The 17,827-nt window shown below is 51.3% G+C and overlaps 1 protein-coding gene across 1 annotated transcript; it reads left to right on the top strand.

Moving 5' to 3' along the window:
- Nucleotides 1-805: 805 nt before the first annotated feature.
- On the top strand, nt 806-15,646 carry LOC118581152 (poliovirus receptor-like). Its single transcript, XM_036183116.1, has 8 exons — nt 806-1,217; nt 2,468-2,824; nt 4,083-4,379; nt 6,074-6,191; nt 9,980-10,131; nt 11,026-11,136; nt 13,913-13,950; nt 14,985-15,646. Exons 1-8 carry the CDS (start codon nt 1,136-1,138, stop codon nt 15,045-15,047), a joined length of 1,218 nt encoding a protein of 405 aa, XP_036039009.1. The 5' UTR covers nt 806-1,135; the 3' UTR covers nt 15,048-15,646.
- The last annotated feature ends 2,181 nt before the right edge of the window (nt 15,647-17,827 follow it).

Below are 17,827 nucleotides of genomic sequence, written 5' to 3'. Positions count from 1 at the left end.
TATCATTCCTGCACTTGGGGGTGACATCAGGAAGATCCAGTGTTCAAGGTTAGCCTAGACCAGCGGTTGGTTCTCAGGCTGTGGGTTGTGACCCCTTTGGGAGTTGCCTATCAGATATTTATATTATGATTCATAACAGTAGCAAAATTACAGTTATGAAGTAGCAACAAAAATAATTTTATGGCTGGGGGTCACCACAATATGAGGAACTGTATTGGGAGTCGCAACATTAGGAAGGTTGAGAACCACTGGCCTAGAATTCAGTTTGAGGCCAGAATGCGCTATATGAATGAGACCCTGTTTCTTTTTGACACAAAGTTTCACATTGTAGTCCTGGCTGGCCTGGAACACCCCATGTTGACCAGGCTGACAGATCTACCTGCCTCTGCCTCTAGGGCTCTAGGATTAGAGGCTTTTTTCACCCATAAAATTTAAACTATTTTGATTTACATTTATTTTATTAATTTTTATTTTTAAAATAAAATTAACTTGTCCTATTTAATTAAAAAAATCCAAGATGATCTCATACGGCTCAGGCTGGTCTCAAACTCGCTATGTAGTTCAAAATGACTCTGAACTTCTCATCCTCCTGCCTCCGGTCTCTCAAGCGCTGAGATTTATATAACACTAGGTTTAACTAGTTAGTTGCCTGAGACAGGCAGGCTTCAAGTAGCTTGTCCCGAGCCCTGGCTTCCTTTTGGTCCCCTCCTCCCCAGCGCGCGCCCTCCCCTGCCGCCGCTCTTCTGTTTTTGTTTTGTTTTGGGTTTTTGTTTTTGGGTTTTGTTGTTGTTGTTGTTGTTGTTGTTGTTGTTGTTTTAATTGTGGGTGGAAACAAGATCTCACTTTAGCCCGGACCCACCTGACAAAGCCCAGGGATCCTCCAGTGGCAGCTTGCTGGGCGCTGGAATCCACACCAGCTTCCCGGCTCCACCCCGAGCGGGGGCGGGGGCGGGGTTGGATTTGGAAGCGCCTGCGCGGCCCTAACTAGGCAGTGCCGGCCGGGGGCTCCGGTTCTCTGGCCGCCTCGAGCATTTACTTCTGTGGGATCTCGCTGCTTCAGCGCGGCTGGGTGCAAGTCCCAGGGCCTCCGCCGTCCGTGTGAACCGAGGAGGAGCTGAATCGGCTCCCGAACCGCATGGATCACCGCATTCTTCCCGCACGGTTGCCCCTACTGCTGCTGCTGCTGCTGCTGCTGTGCTGCGCGCTCGGGAGAGCCGGTAAGTAATCCCACCCGTGAGCACCGGGGGGGACCCCCACCCCACCCCACCCCACCCCGGGCCATCTGATCCCTTCTTCCTGGCCCAGAGTCCTATGTCTGGATTCCGAGACAAAGATTCTAGGAAAATCCGGCACGCTGGCCATCCAGTTACCGGGGAGGATGAGGCAGAGGGCTTGCCCGGAGTTTCAGGCGAACCTAAGCTCCAGAATAAAAACCCTGATGTCCCTCTCCATGCCTAAGAGAAATCACGGTGACTCATGTCCGGTAATCTTTCTGGTGCCACACCCGCTGTGGCACCGTGAGGAATGGCCTCTCCCCCTCAACCCCGGCCACCGTGACTCATTCATTCCTTGTGCTGGATTGGACACTGAAATCAACCCCTCACTCGGGGATTCTGGCGCCGGGCTCTACCACTGAGCAAGTCCGGGTGCTGTCCACGAGCAAGCAGGAGCTCTGTGCTAAGCGGTGCCCCTTGAAGGACTGGCCCTATTGTTTGGGAGGGTGGCACCTCAGGGAGCTCGGGGTGAGGCGAACTGCTGGCCCAGGGCTGCAACTTCAGGAAAGTATTGCCAGAGGTGGTGGCTCACGGCTCATCATGGCAGTGCTTGGATTCCCAGAACTTAACTCTGAAGTCATTATCCTTGCCATCGGGGATGCCTGACACTGTATTCAACTAGTGTGGAGGGCCTACTGTGTGTTGGGCTAAAGACATAAAGAGTCTCACGGAGGGCCTAGTGGAGTGACTATGATTGGCCCAGGTTCAAATCCACTTTGTCATAGTATGCCTATGTGATCCCCTAGTAAAACCTTCTGTGCCTCCATTTACCCATTTATAGGTGGTGCCTCTAGCCCAGGGTGTTGGTGCACGCCTTTAATCCCAGCACTTGGGAGGCAGAGGTAGGCAGATCTCTGTGAGTTCCAGGCCAGCCCAGTCTATATACTGAGGCCCTTTCTCAAATAATAATAATAATAATAATAATAATAATAATAATAATAATAAGCTGAAGAGATGGCTCAGCAGTTAAGAGCACTGACTACTCTTGCAGAGGACCTGGGTTCACTTCTCAGCTCCCACAGGGAGACTCACAACCCTCTGTAACTCAAGTTGGGGAGGGGAGGCATCTGATGCCCCCTTCTGGCCTCCATGGGCACTGCACACATGTGGTGCGCATACATACATGCTAGCAAATTAACACACAAATCAATCTTTAAGATAAATGGATTGAACTAATAACACTGGTCTTGCAGCTTCCAGTGTAGCCGTGCATACGCTCACCAATGTGACTGGCTTGCTGGGCGAGTCCGCCACCCTGGTCTGTAGTCTAACGCCTACGGAGAATGAGATAACAGTCACCCAGGTAACCTGGATGAGAAGGAATCTAGATGGCTCCCGCTCTACCGTGGCTGTCTTCCACCCCAAGAAGGGGCCCAGCATCACAGACCCAGAGAGGGTGAGGTTCTGTGCTTCCAGTCTGGACAAAGATTCACCGAACGCATCTCTGGCCATTTCCCACTTACGTACTGATGATGAAGGCAACTATGAATGTCAGTTTGCCACATTCCCCTCGGGCAGCAAGAGTGCCACCGTCTGGCTGCAGGTGCTTGGTAAGTGTTGGGGTGAGGAGATGGAACCCCGGGGCAGAGGAGCAGGGAGCAAGCCGAAAGCAAAAAAAGGCTTGGGTGACACCCTTGGGACATGACATATCCTCCAAGTCAAAAGATCCAGGCAGGATCCATGTAGCCCAGGCTGGCCTGCAAGTTGCGATGTAGCTGAGGATGACTGTGACCTGATCTTCCAGTTTCTGCTTCCAAGTACTGGGATTACAGACACTGCACCCCAGAGGCCCAAACCTTTGTAGAGATGTGGTCTTGATATGTAGCCCTGGCTGACCTGAAACTCTATATGTAGCCCAGGCTGGCCTCAAACTCACAGAGATCCACCTGCCTCTGCCTCCCAAGTGCTGGGATTAAAGGCGTGCGCCACCACCGCCGCCGCCACCACCACCACCGCCGCTCAACGACCTGTGTATTCTTTTTTTTTTTTTTTTAATATTTATTTATTTATTTATTTGTTTATCTATTATGTATACATCATATGTGACTGCAGGCCAGAAGAGGGCACCAGATCTCATTACAGATGGTTGGGAGCCACCATGTGGTTGCTGGGAATTGAACTCAGGACCTCTGGAAGAGCAGCCCGTGCTCTTAACCTCTGAGCCATCTCTCCAGCCCACTGTGTATTCTTATTACCTCCCTTTGACATAGACTTGTCTACATCTATCTGGCTCTTCAGGAACAGAGTTGAGATTTTTTTTTCATTATATTTCATTTGTGTGCCTGTACATATGTGTCATGATGTACATGAGGCGGTCAGAGTACATGCTACAGCAATTGTCCTTCTATCCTGTGAGTCCTGGGGATTGAACTCAGGCTGTCAGGCTTGGCGGCAAGTACCGCTATCCATTGAACCATCGTGCCGGCCGAGAGCTAGGATTTCAAATTGGCCATCCCAAACCCTTAAATTGCGCCTTCAACACCAAGCGTAGTGTCAGGAACCTGTATTCCCACTGCCAAGGAGCCTGAAACTAGCAGCTCATGAGCTTAAAAATAAAAAGGAGGGGCTGGGCGGTGGTGGCGCAGGCCTGTAATCCCAGCACTGGGGAGGCAGAGGCAGGCCCGATCTACAGAGCGAGTTCCAGGACAGGCACCAAAGCTACAGAGAGATCCTGTCTCGAAAAACATCATCATCATCATCATCATCATCATCATCATCATCATCATAAATATAAAGGGGGGTAAAGGGCCCTCTTCCTCCTGCTGCTGAACGGCCTGTGAAGTGATGTGTCTTCAATGGTTCTTACAGCCCGACCCACAACCACTGCAGAGGCCCTGAAGCCCTCCCCCACCCCGGCGCTGCAGGAAGTAGCTAAATGCATCTCCACGGGTGGTCGCCCTCCGTCGCGAATCCACTGGCTCTCAAACCTGAACGGAAGCATCCATGAAACTCAGGAGCGGGAGCCCCAGCAGGACACCTTCACAGTCGCCAGCGTCTTCTCCGTGGTGCCCTCGAGCCAGGTGGATGGCAAGAACATCACCTGCCGGGTGGAGCATGAAACCTTCTCCAAGCCGGACCTGCGAACCGTGACGCTTTCCGTGCTCTGTGAGTGCCTGCGCACGCGCACGAAACCCAGGCTGCCTCTATCTCCCCGCTGTCTATACTAATCTCATCACCGGCTGCACCCGGTCCTCAGACCACCGGCGTGGGGAGCTGTCACTGTTTCTGTTTCATGGGCCCCCCTTGCTTTTTCTACTCTGGTTCTCTAAGACACCCACTGTTTGCCTACCATGGCCCCCTGCCCCCAAATGCCAATCTGCCCTTCACGTCCCACTGTCCCAACCGTGGGCTGGCTCTGCTGACTCCGCCCACAGTTTAACACTGAACCCCGGTCAGTGTTCACGTGGTCCTCCACGGTAGTCTACACTTCCCGGCACTGTCTACACAGGCTCATCTCTGGACTGTCTACTCCCTCTCCACGTGTCATTAGCTGTGTTCTGAGGGTGGAGCTTCACACTTTGTGGGCCCAGGGTCTGTCGCCTAGCTGCCTAGCCTGGTCGACATCGCAACCTGCAGATTCATCGACATAGACAGAGCCAGGGAGTCTGTTTCAGATTTGCTAATGACCATCTTATTTCAGCGCCTTAGAGGAGGGCTAGGGATCTAGCTCAGTTGGTAGACTGCTCAGCTAGTGTGCACAAAAGCCGTAGGTTTGAACCCCAGCACCTCATAAGCCTGGTGTGGTAGCACACACTTATAATCCCAGCACTCAGGAAGTGGAGGCCAGAAGTTCAAAGTCATTCTAGGACTTGATAGGAGCACCTTTAACTCCAGCCTGGGCTACATGAGACCATGTAAATCTGGTGTGATGGTGCATATTTGGAACCCAACACTCAGGAGGCTAAGGTCAGAGGAACATTTGAGGCTGGGCTGGGCTGTGACATACTCAGAAACAAACCCAAACCCAATTAACACTCGTAATGGATTTTGCCCAATCCAAAATATCCAAAAGGTTAATTTTTTAAAATTTGTTTTACGTTTTCTTGCCGGACTAAATCTTCAGAATTGTGTGTCTCAGACCAGCCACCTCTGAAGCCCTGAAAGTCTGTGTGGCTATAACCAATATGGTGGTTACCATGTAGGACTGTAGGGATTTAAGCTCCTACATGTACACACACACACACACACACACACACACACCTGTCTTACTAACTTTATCTTACTATTACCCCCTAATGTCTTTGGCTCTGGCTCCCCTAGGAATGAGCTACCCTCCTATTCAATATCATCTACTTCTCTGTCCTGTACCCTGTCTCTACCAAGCCCATCAACAATATCAACGTGAGATCATTTTTCAGGGTACGAGTTGAGATAGGATCTCCCAATGCAGCCCAGGCTGCCCTCAAACTCATGATCCTCCTGCCTCAGCCTTCCAAGTGCTGTGATTAATACCTGGCTCCTACACACGTGCTTGAGAGATTCTGCACACCTTCCTTCCCATCGTTACCTACCCTGGGCTCTCTCCTCCAGGACTTCTCAGAGCCTTGCATGTGCTCCTCTGTATTTGGAATGTCCAAAAAGGTCGGCTCACATGACACCCAGGACAAACCAGGGCCTGTTCCAGGAAAACAGTTAAAGGAAGGATCTGGGTGGGAAGTCCCCATTGTGTCCCCCTGACAAAGGATGCCCAGCCCTATCCCTCATGGGCTGATCTCCAAGGCTGCCAAGCTGCCTGCTGCTCAGGAGAGGGGCCCCTGAGACACTGTTCAGACCTCAGCCTCAGTGTCCATTCTCTCCAGATCCACCTGAGGTGTCCATCTCTGGCTATGACAACAACTGGTATGTTGGTCGCACTGAGGTGGCCCTGACCTGTGAGGCTCACAGCAAACCAGACCCTACCATCTACAAATGGAGCACGTAAGTGACAGGGACCTGGGATTGGCTGTGCGGGAGGAGGGCTGGGGTCAGAACCCACAGTCTGAGAGAGGGGAGAATACAGGAGCAATACAGAAGAGTTGGGCATGGTGGCGCACACCTTTAATCCCAGCTCTTGGGTAGCAGAGGCAGGTGGATCTCTGTGAGTTGGAGCCCAGCCTGGTCTGCATAGTAAGTTCCAGGACAGTCAGGGTTACACAGTAAAACTGTGTCTCAAAAATAAATAAATAGGGGCTGGAGAGATGGTTCAGAAGTTAAGAGCACTGGCTGCTTTTCCAGAGGTCCTGGGTTCAATTCCCAGTACCCACATGGCAGCTCACAACTGTCTGTAACTCCAGTTCCAGGGGATCTGATGTCCTCACATAAACATACATGCAGGCAAAACACCAATGAACATAAAATTTTTAAAAAATTAAAAATACAATCAAAACAGGTAGAATCATTCTATATTCCCAGTAAAAATTTCATCTTGTGACTGGGGATTTTTTGAGTTGAACTGCTCCAGACCACGGCTCCTAGCTCTCCTGGTATTTCTTTTATACCACACCCTTTGGGGTTCCCCTTCCCTGTGCAGGTTAAAGGTCACACAATGCTAGGGCAATAGCTTAGTACTGGCAAGTCCCTGAGTGAGTCCTCAGAGGACAGAAGCAAGTCAAAGATGTCTGCTTTCATCCCCAGCCATTTGGCTCCAGACTGCCCTGCCCCTTCCGCCTGTCAGTCATCCCAGCTGCCCCGCCCCTTCGGCCCTGAAGCCTGTCAGTTATCCCAGCTGCCCCGCCCCTTCGGCCCCTTCCGCCTGTCAGTCATCCCAGCTGCCCCGCCCCTTCCACCTCTGAAGCCTGACAGTCATCCCAGCTGCCCCGCCCCTTCCACCTCTGAAGCCTGACAGTCATTCCAGCTGCTCCGCCCCTTCGGCCCTGAGGCCTGTCAGTCATCCCAGCTGCCCCGCCCCTTCCACCTCTGAAGCCTGTCAATCATCCCAGATGCCCCGCCCCTGAGGCCCCTGAGGCCTGTCAGTCATCCCAGATGCCCCGCCCCTTCCACTTCTGAAGCCTGACAGTCATCCCAGCTGCCCCGCCCCTTCGGCCCTGAGTCCTGTCAGTCATCCCAGCTGCCCCGCCCCTTCGGCCCCTGAGGCCTGTCAATCATCCCAGCTGCCCCGCCCCTTCGGCCCCTGAAGCCTGCCAGTCATCCCAGCTGCCCCGCCCCTGAAGCCAACCAGTTATTCCAGTGCACAGATGAAGAAGTTAGCTAATAGAAACTCCAAATTCACAAAGAGGCTGAGGGTGTAAGAAGAGGGAAGGAGTGTTGGGAAATGGCTCAGTCAGAAAAGTGCTTATGGTTCAAGTGTGAGGACCTGAGACCGATCCCCAGCACCCACATAAATAAAGACCTCATCTTTATTTACGATACCCTCACATGGACATACATGCAGGAAAAACCACCAATGAAAAAACAGAAAGAAAAGGGTGATTTTTTTTTTTTTCATTGCAAGCTGGAATCCGGGGTCTCATACACGCTAGAAAAACACTTTGCCGCCGAGCCACGCCCCCAGCCCCTTCACTGGGAGATTCTAGGCAAGCTCTCTGCCACCTGCCCAAATGTATAAATAACATAGTTTTTATTAGGCTTCTTTCTCTTTTTTCCAAAAATAATTTGGCTCAACTATTCTAGAACGTTTAAACAGTTTATTAGAAGCAAAAACAGTGTGTGTACTGGGGTATGTATAGCTGCCCACCTCCCAAAGCAGCTACTGTGTCTTTGGTTAATCACACACACGCACGCACACGCACACACGCACGCACACACACACGCATGCACGCACACGCACGCGCGCACACACACGCACGCGCACACGCACACACACACACGCACGCACACACATGCACACACACACACACACACACACACACACACACACACACGCCTTTTTCTCTGGTCCCCAACAACTATAATCTTGCCCCAGGAGCAGTTTCCACAACTTTCACACCATCTTCACAACATTTTTAAAAGTACATAGTTTCACAACCCTGTTTTCTCCAACATCTTGGTAGAGAAGCTTTTCAAATATATAGTCATAGGAATTTTCCAAATGAATGCTCAAAAAAAAAAAAAAAACACAAACCCCAAATCCAACCCAAGTATTCTCCCACTAATATGTCACTGCACCGAGTTTGGTGTTTTGAAAAACTATTTATTACATTTATTTGCTTATGTTGTGGAGAGTATCCCCACTGCCACAGTGCACGTGTGGGGTTCTGAGGACAACTTGCAGGAGTCGGTTGTCTCTTTCCAACATGTGTGTCCTGGGTCGAACTCCGCTCATCGGGCCCCATCTGTTGCTTTTTGAGACAGTCTCATTATGTAGACCTCATCAGGGATGGCCTGGAACTCGCTGCCATCCCTACTGCTTCAGGTTCCCAAGTTCTGGGACTGGAGGTGTGGCCGAGGAATTGATGACCTGTTTGCCTCAGACACTGCCCATATTTTAATGTTGTTAGATTCTATTCCATATCTGTCATCAGTTATTTAACCAGTCCTTAGGGCCAGGTGTGGTGGCACACATCTTTAACCACAGCACTCCACAGGCAGAGGTGAGTGGGTCTCGAGTTCAAGGCCAGCCTGGTCTACATGGTGAAAGCCTTTCTAAAAATACAACAGACTGTTTTTATATTATTTTAACCATGTGATCATGCCATGGTGGTTGGTGACCAGACTGCATTAGCCAGTCTGTGGATACCCACACTCATTTACCAGTTTTCAGTGGAAGGAACTGACATCACAGACTTGATCTGCAGAACTGGGAGCCTGACTGAGTGGTAGCACCCCTGCCCAGAGTCCCCCAGTGAGGAGCTGGGAGTGTGGCTCCTAGGTCAGTGATTATTTAGTATGGGTTCTAGCCTCAAGACAAAAAAAAAAAAAAAAGGAGGAGGGGGATGCAGAGCATGGTGGTACATATCTGTCATCTCCATACTGAGTGGCTGAGGCAGGAGGATTGCTAGTTCCATGCCACCCTTGGCTACACAGCAAGACCCTGTCTCAAAAACCACACTAAACAAACATAAAAGCGTTCACTCTTAGACTGTGCCGGCTACCGTCTATCCAAGGGAGGCTGGATAGATGGCGAATACTTCCACCTTGTCCCGAAGGTCGAGTACTCAGAACTCCACACTTCCACCGCCCCCCACTTCCCTGCTTGAGTGTTTTCTCAGGGCCCATCCTCCAACCCTGCGTGGTGCATAGGGTTGACCAAAGTCCCAGTGGTTCTGAGCACTCTGCCTCACCAAGCAAAATAAACTCATACAGAAAGCCAGGGAAATGTCTGCGACAGGTAAAACAAGGGTGGGGAATAGGAAAGCGAGTTTGCTTTGCAGTAGAAACAGTGGGGCGGGACCACAGGAGTGAAGGAGGCCAGATAGCTCTTCCTGAGGAGAAAGGTCATTTGCAAATGTATTTCTGTCCCTCAGCCGTCGCTTCTGCAAAGGCCTAAATGGGGTGTTGGTGTGTGGAGTGGGAGGTTCCTGTGAATGTGCACAGGGGAGAGTAACAGGTGCTGAAAAGGAGGGGCGCATGCATCGCTTGGAACATGGGGTTTGCAGAGAGGCCTGGGTCTGGGAGCCCTGGAAGTGGAATTGGGTTCGTGCGCGCCCTCTGGTGGCCGTTTGGGGAACAGCCAGAGAGCCTGGAAGCCTGACTAAGTCTGCTGTCGGGTCTACATCACGGAAGCCCCATCAGCCGAGGCCGCCTGCTCACCCTTTTGTCTCCCCCAGGACCACAGGTTCTCTGCCCAATACCACCAAGGCCCAGGGCAAGCGGCTCCTAATCACCACCGTGGACAACACTATCAATAACGTGACCTTCATTTGCAATGTCACCAACGCCCTAGGGTCCGGGCAGGGCCAAGTAACCGTCCTAGTTACAGGTGAGATGTCCTCAGACCAGGAGGGGAGGGTAGAGCAGGATGGCCCCCTGGGGTGGATCTGGGGGTGGGGGTTGAAATGATAGCAGGTCATAGGTCACGGATTCCATCAGCCCAGGCTGGGGCAGGTGTGGGATGCCTCTGACCTAAAGGCTCAGAAAGCCCTCCCCAGGCATATTAGACACGTCACCCAGGAGTTCTCTTGACATCTCTGATCTCTGAGGCCGGGTGTGGGCGTGCACAGCTGTAATCCAGTACTGGCTAAAGCAGTTTGGGTCACCCTGGGCTATGGAGTGAGACCTTGTCTCAAGTAATAGTCAATTTTTTTTTTTAAGTCAACCCACATTACCTAACCCTGCCTTCCTTATGATGGGTTAAATATCAGGCAGGGTGTTCCCTCAGAGGGAAGACATTGCATTCAGTAGCTTTACCCCAAGTCCCCAGCTGGCTCTCATGGGTCCCTGTTAGTCGCATCTGACATCTGGACCAGTAACAGCAGCCAGGGAGGCTGGGATGTTCCGATTGACCAGGCTAGAGTGGGGGTGGTGGTTGGGGGGGGGGTGATGAAAACCTCAGCTGCTTGTTTAGCATGCAGGAGGCCCCGGGTTCAAACTGCAGCACCCCATCTACCGGTGCTGGGGGAGAGAGAGGGAGGAGAAATGGGCATACAGGGTTCTCCTTGGCTACAGAGCAAGTTTGAGCCCAGCCTGTGCTACAGGAGCGTCCATCTCAAAACAGACAAACACCCCACTGGAGGACTCATAAAATGCGGTCAACTCCCGAGCACTGTGGCCTGAGGGAGATGCGATTCCCCACAGGACGTGTGGGGGTTGTTTCAGAGATGCAGGGGTGATGTGAAAGCTAGGTAACTGTGTCACCTGCTCTCCCATTTTCCAGGGGATCCTGTGCAGCCACATTCAGGCTTGGGCACACGCTCCATCGCTGGCATCTGTGTTGGCATAGCTTTGCCCATCATAATACTCGTTGTATTCCTGTGGTACAAGCATGGTGAGTCTCTCCCCCCCACCCCCCACCCCGTACATTCCCCCGCCCACTTGCCAGGGCCACTGCAAAGGAGTCCCTGCTATGTGCAGCCTTGCTCCCGAGCATCCAGAGACACATGTCCCCAGCATGGTAGAGTTCCTCCACAGTACAGCCAGGAAGTCTTAGTGTTTTGCTTTTGCTTGTGGTTTTGAAGTACTGGAGATGGGGTCCGGGATTTGTGTGTGTTAAACAGGTGGTCTACCACTGAGCACACTCCCAGCCCCTCCCTGGGGGGTTCTAGGCAGGGGCACTACCACTGAGTCACACCCCAGCCCCTCACTGGGGATTCTAGGCAGGGGCTCTACCACTGAGCCACACCCCAGCCCCTCACTGGAGGATTCTAGGCAGGGGCTCAACCACTGAGCCACATTCCCAGCCCCTCACTGGGGGATTCTAGGCAGGGGCTCTACCACTGAGCCACACCCAGCTCCTCACTGGGGGATTCTAGGCAGGGGCTCTACCACTGAGCCACACCCCAGCCCCTCACTGGGGGATTCTAGGCAGGGGCTCTACCACTGAGCCACACCCAGCCCCTCAATGGGGGATTGTAGGCAGGGGCTCTACCACTGAGCCACACCCCAGCCCCTCACTGGAGGATTCTAGGCAGGGGCTCTACCACTGAGCCACACCCAGCCCCTCAATGGCAATGGGGGATTGTAGGCAGGGGCTCTACCACTGAGCCACACCCCAGCCCCTCACTGGGGGATTCTAGGCAGGGGCTCTACCACTGAGCCACACCCCAGCCCCTCACTGGGGGATTCTAGACAGGGGCTCTACCACTGAGCCACACCCCAGCCCCTCACTGGGGGATTCTAGGCAGGGGCTCTACCACTGAGCCACACCCCAGCCCCTCACTGGGGGATTCTAGACAGGGGCTCTACCACTGAGCCACACCCCAGCCCCTCACTTTTCACAGACCACACTTTTCTCTAAGCACTAGCTCTGAAGGCCACTGTGGCCTGCACAGGGGCCTGCGCTGTGTGTAGGAAGGGACGTATGCTGTAAGTGACCGACCTGCCTGGTGCAGCCACACAGCTGCAGAGTGACTATCAGTCATAGAAGGCCTTTTCGTGACTGGCTTTTCCCCTCAAGCCTGACACAAAGTCACTCGGGCTCTGCCTCCCCTCTACAGAACCCTCTCTGACCTCTCACAGAACGCCACCTTCGATCTCACCCAGGCCAGCCTCGCCCAGTCCTTATGATCATTGTGTGGGGACATGAGTGTCTCTTCCAGTGGACCGTGAGCACAGAGGGCTCGGCAGAAACTGTCAGGGTCAGGACTAGCCTCAGCTACACAGGTCAGCCTGTGCTACAGGAGAACTTGCCTCAAAAACCCAAAGCATGTATACAAAACAACACAACCACAACATAAAGAGAGGCAGTGGGGGAGAGAATGAATATATCAGGGTCCCAGTAATCCCTTCAAGGTCACACTCCAGTGACCTACCTTCCCTCCGTTAGGCTCTGCCTCCTACAGTTCCACAGCCTCCTGAAAGCTCGCATTGAAACTAGACCTTTAGCACATGGGCCTTTTGGGATGACGTGCTCTAAGATGGGCACCGTGACACGGGCCTCTGTCATCCCAGCGCTCGGGAGGTGGAGGCAGGAAGATGATTGTGAGTAGCCAGCCCGGGCTACATGGCAGAGCCTACTCCTCCTCCAAGATAAACCTAAACGATAGCCCCTGTTTTAGTGATTATGTCCGGGGTAAGGAGGGTGCAAGTGACTTCATCTCTGTGACTCAGTTTCCTCATCTGTCAGAAGGGTGGAATGACATGCGCCAGTGTACATGACATGGTCAGCGCGGCGCTTGCTGTCTGGGAGCTGCACATGGGGACATTAGCTGCCGTGATCATCATCATCGTCATTATCAATGCTCCCAAAGGGGGGCCTGTCTGCCTCGTTCTCCGCCACGTCCCCGGTGTCTACAGCTCCCTTCTCACAAAGGAGATAGCCTTCATTTAACCCCACTAGGTAGTTGAGGGGACTGAGACAGAGAGGTGAAGTCACTAGGTCACACCAGCGCTAAAGGACAGAGATGGAATTTGGGCCCTTGAGCAAATAATTTTGTTTTTGGGACAGGATCTCACTCTGTAGCCCAAGCTGATCCAATATGTAGATGAGGGTACCCTGAACTCACAGAGATCCACCTGCCTCAGCCCCCTGAGTGCTGGGATTGAAGGTGTGCGCCACCACGCCCGGCTTTATGTTTTCTTTTGTTTTGTTAACACACGTGGATGTTATTTGTCTACATGTGTGTCTATGCACCACGTTCATACAGTTCCCACAGAAGCCAGAAGAGGGCATCAGGTCCTCTGGAACTGGAGTTACAGATGGTTATGAGCTGCCATGTGGGTACTGGGAATTGAATCCAGGTCTCTGGAGAACAGCCAGTGTGCTTAACCACTGAGCCATCTTTCTGGCCTCTTTTTTTTTTTTTTTTTTTTTTTTCTTTTTGAGACTGGGTCTCATGTAAATCTAGGTTGGCCTCAAATTCTATATGTATTGAGAGATGACTTTTGAATTACTGGTCTACCTCTAAAGTGTGCATCACCATACCTGGCTCTTCCCTGTCCTGCATCAATGCAGAGGCTGAAGAGGACTGACCACCTTCAGACACTCTCTCCCCATGATTCCCAGAGCCCCAGACACTCTCTCCCCATGATTCCCAGAGCCCTAGACACTCTCTCCCCATGATTCTCAGAGCCCCTTTCTTTCTAACGGTCTCTTGTTTCTCCAGGCCGATCTCCCCCGTCCAGAACCTCAAGGAGTCAGGAGGTGAGTACAGAGGCACAAGGGAGGAAGACAAGGGGTCTGAGTGGAGCAGGGACCTGTTTTCTGGGACTTTCTCAAGGAGGGTCAGATGGCTGCAGTGTGGCATCGGGAGCCGGGGGGCTTCCCAGGTCCCCAGCTTGTGTACCCCTGGAAGGGCGTGGAGACTTCAGGGGATGGGATCTGGTGGGGATCTGGAGGCTGGGTCATGCTGAGTGTGTCTCTAGAGGGGATATCGGGGCCGTGCACACACATCCCCACTATGGTTTTTTTGTTTTCTGCTCTTTTTAGTTTTTTGTTTTTCGAGAAAAGAATTTCTCTGTGTAGCCCTGGCTGCCCTGGAACTCGCTCTGTAGCCCAGGCTGGCCTCAAGCTCACAGAGATTCCCCCTGCCTCTGCCTCCTGGGTGCTGGGATTTTTTTTTTTTAAGATTTATTTATTTATTATGTATACAATGGTCTGTCTGCATATACACCTGCACACCAGAAGAGGGCACCAGATCTCATTACAGATGGTTGTGAGCCACCATGTGGTTGCTGGGAATTGAACTCAGGACCTCTGGAAGAGCAGCCAGTGCTCTTAACCTCTGAGCCATCTCCAGTCCCTGTTTTTTATTTGTTTTTTTTTGGGGGGGGGTTGTTTTTGTTTTTTTGTTTTTTGTTTTTTGTGTTTTTTTTTTTTAGATCAGGCTCTCCTTTGAACTCACTGTCTGGCCAAGGCTGGCCTTGAACTCTTGGTCTACCTGCCTCTATCTTCCCCAGTGTTGGAATTACAGGTGTGTGCCATTGCATCCAACTCTGTCTCAGTTTTTTGAGACAACGGCTCTCTGTGTATCCTAGGCTGTCCTCTAACACTTGATCCTACTGCCTCCGACTCCAGAGGGCTGAGGTTGTGAGGCGGGCCTGTCTCCTCAGCCCTGCCTGTGTGCCTGCGGCCACTGCTTAGGGGCAAGTGGGCCTGCTCTTTGAACCCTTCGCCGGGAAGACTGTTTATTCGAGAGAGGCCCTGACTGAGGTTTGATGTTTGGTGTCCCCATCCAGTATTCCTCTGTGAGCAACGGCGACTGTCCCAGGGACATAGAGATGAATAGTATTACGAGGTGACAGTGCAGAACTAAAGAATGTGGAGCCTCAACAGCCGGACCTCACGCAGATAAATGAAGAAGCCTCCCGAGAGACTGGCCACCCAGTGTGGTGAGCGTCACCAGTTTGCGGGTCTCCCAGGACCCTAGTAAATGCCACATTGTCAGAAAGCACTCATGAGCCCAGTGTGGTGGCCCACTCCTGTCACCCCAGCAAGCGGGAGGGCCGATGGAAGTTTGAGTCTAACCTGGGCTACAGAGTGAAGCCCTGTGTATACACAGACCAGCAAACACACAAGTTTTAGAGACTGGGACAAAAGCTGGAGTCTTTCCTTCGGTAAGATAAATCCTCTACCTCATGTTGGACCATATAGAATGTTCTAGATGAAAGACTTCAACCACTGAGATTCAACTTCAGAAACTCTTTTTTATCAGGGCTCTCCCCTCTCTTGACAAGGTCTCACTGTGTAGCCAAGGCTAGGCTCAAAGTCATAGAGATCGGTCTGTCTCTACCTTCCAAGTGCTGGGGTAAAAGGTGTATGCTGCCACACCCTTCCCGGTCTCCTTTTTGATGAAGTAAAGAAAAATATATATTTATAAAAGCTGTATAGATTATATATATATTTTTTGAGACAGAGTTTCATATAGCCCAGGCTAGCCTCAAACTTACTATGTAATCAAGAATGATCTAATTTATTTTAACTTATTTGTTTTCAACATACCCTGCCCCTTATCCCCTCCCCTTAATTCTCCCAAGATACCATTCTGATTTATGTCCTAACTACTGACATTGTTTATTTAAGCTTTTTTTAAAAATCTGTGAACCACAAATGAAAGAAAATGCATCTGTCTTTCTGAGGCTGACTCAATTTATTTAATGTGATTCTTTCCTGTTGTATCCATTTTCTTGCAAATGGTGTAACTTTGTTTTTCTTTGCTGCGGAAAGATCCCCATTGTGGGCTTACCCTCTCTTCTTTACCCGTTCCTCTGTGGGTGAGGATGGCTCCATTTCGGAGTCATTGTGTGCATGCTTCAATAAACAGCAGCCTTGTATCACTGCCTGGAGGCTGGTCCTCTCTGGTCCTCCGGCGGCACAGGGCTCAAAGGGAAACCCACAGCGTTGGTGTGAACTAGACTTCTGTCTGAGGGGTTGGGGAAAAAGACACTCACACACTCTCTTGATGGTCTCCTTCTTTGTTACCCATTCCCTCCTTGTTCTTCTGTTCTCTTCGCTTCCTCTACATCTTATATACCCCAACAAACTCATCCAGGTAATACAGGAGTCACAGAGGGGTTGCATTCCATCCTTGAGTGAATGATTATAGAACCCATGACTATGTGAACATTTTGAACTAATGCCTCTAATCAGAAGTCATAAATCCCGGATTCCCTTGGGACCCTAGGGGTGCCCATACAGTGCCAAGTCTCGGGACATGGAAACGCCTGGAATGTCATAAATCCTCCAGTTCAATCTCTTACCATCAGCTCCAGTCGGCACTCCCAAATACTGTGGCACCACGATGCTTTAAATCTCCAAATGTGCTTTCTGCCCTGTGTGTGCCCCCTGACTATAGGAGGAAATATGTAGCCCCTTTGGGGGGGTCTATAAAGTCAAATTATTCTCTGTAGCCCTGACTAGTCAGAATTTTTTCTTTTCTGCAGTGTTATGAATGAAAGTTGCTTCTGCCCCTAGATTTTTGGTCTACTATATTCCCTGCTATTTGTGTAGTACCGGGACCCAACACAACGTGGGCAGATAGGGTACATGTGTCATCTTAAGGGCGGAGGGGATGATCTGGTGTGGTCTTGGTCATACAGATAGCACAGTGGTCATCTAGGCTATTTTTTTAAGGATTTATTAATTTATTATATATACAGTATTCTGTCTGCATGTGTCCCTGCATTCCAGAAGAGGGCACCAAATCTCATTACAGATGGCTGTGAGCCACCATGTGGATGCTGGGAATTGAACTCAGGACCTCTGGAAGAGCAGTCGGTGCTCTTAACCTCTGAGCCATCTCTCCAGCCCCCCCATCTAGGCTATTAATTAGCTACCTCCAGTCCTGGTTGTGGGAGCTCCGGGGAGCCCCTGACTGGACAGCAAAGAAGGGTAAGTAGTTGATGAGGAAGTCAAGGGTTAATCCCATGAACTGCTGCTTCAGAAGCTGCATTGTTTACTAAGCTAACAACCTGCTTCAGGCATTCGCTTTCTTGTAGAGTTTAACTGAGGGTCTCCAGGTAGCGACGCAGAGAACGGAGCCAATGTTATTTATTAAGCGGTGCTGTTTACCATGCAGGAAAAGCCACCAGGTACAACAAAGCCCACTATAAGAGTTTATTAGGGGAAGGGGAACAGAAGGGGGTGCTTAGGCCTATGGAAAGATCATGCAGGGAGAGAGGGGAGGGGGGAGATGGAACCCACTTTTTATAGGTTGCCCCTGCACATGCGCATACGGGCTTACGTAGCTAATCCATGCACGCACATAGATTGCGTGATCACACTGCACACAAATTACTTGATCACACAGCCTGCGGATTACGGAGGACGCAAGGCCTTGGGATGACTGAGCGTCTTGCCAGCGCAGACACGCTCCTGGGCGGGAGGCTAGGAGTTCAAACAGCCAAATCCTCAGTAGTGATAGGTGGGCTAAGCCTGCCCCGTTGACATGGCCCGAAATTTTAAAATTCACTCCTATAGTCGGTTTCTCATGAAAGCAAAGCACTCATTTAAGTATTGGTTAGGTGAGCAGAAGACGATGCCAACCATGTACTGGATGACCAGCACCTCAAGAAAGTTCGCC

This window comes from Onychomys torridus, chromosome 1 (assembly GCF_903995425.1).
Source record: "Onychomys torridus chromosome 1, mOncTor1.1, whole genome shotgun sequence".
NCBI classification, from domain to species: domain Eukaryota; kingdom Metazoa; phylum Chordata; class Mammalia; order Rodentia; family Cricetidae; genus Onychomys; species Onychomys torridus.
This window is presented reverse-complemented; position numbering and strand designations above follow the sequence as displayed.

What these genes read in the sequence shown, in the direction of transcription:
- LOC118581152 (XM_036183116.1), top strand. Translation starts at nt 1,136, where the DNA reads ATGGATCACCGCATTCTTCCCGCACGGTTGCCCCTACTGCTGCTGCTG. An exon ending in CTGCGCGCTCGGGAGAGCCG is followed by an intron (nt 1,218 to 2,467) that starts GTAAGTAATCCC and finishes CTGGTCTTGCAG; the next exon opens with CTTCCAGTGTAGCCGTGCAT. An exon ending in AGTAACCGTCCTAGTTACAG is followed by an intron (nt 10,132 to 11,025) that starts GTGAGATGTCCT and finishes CCCATTTTCCAG; the next exon opens with GGGATCCTGTGCAGCCACAT.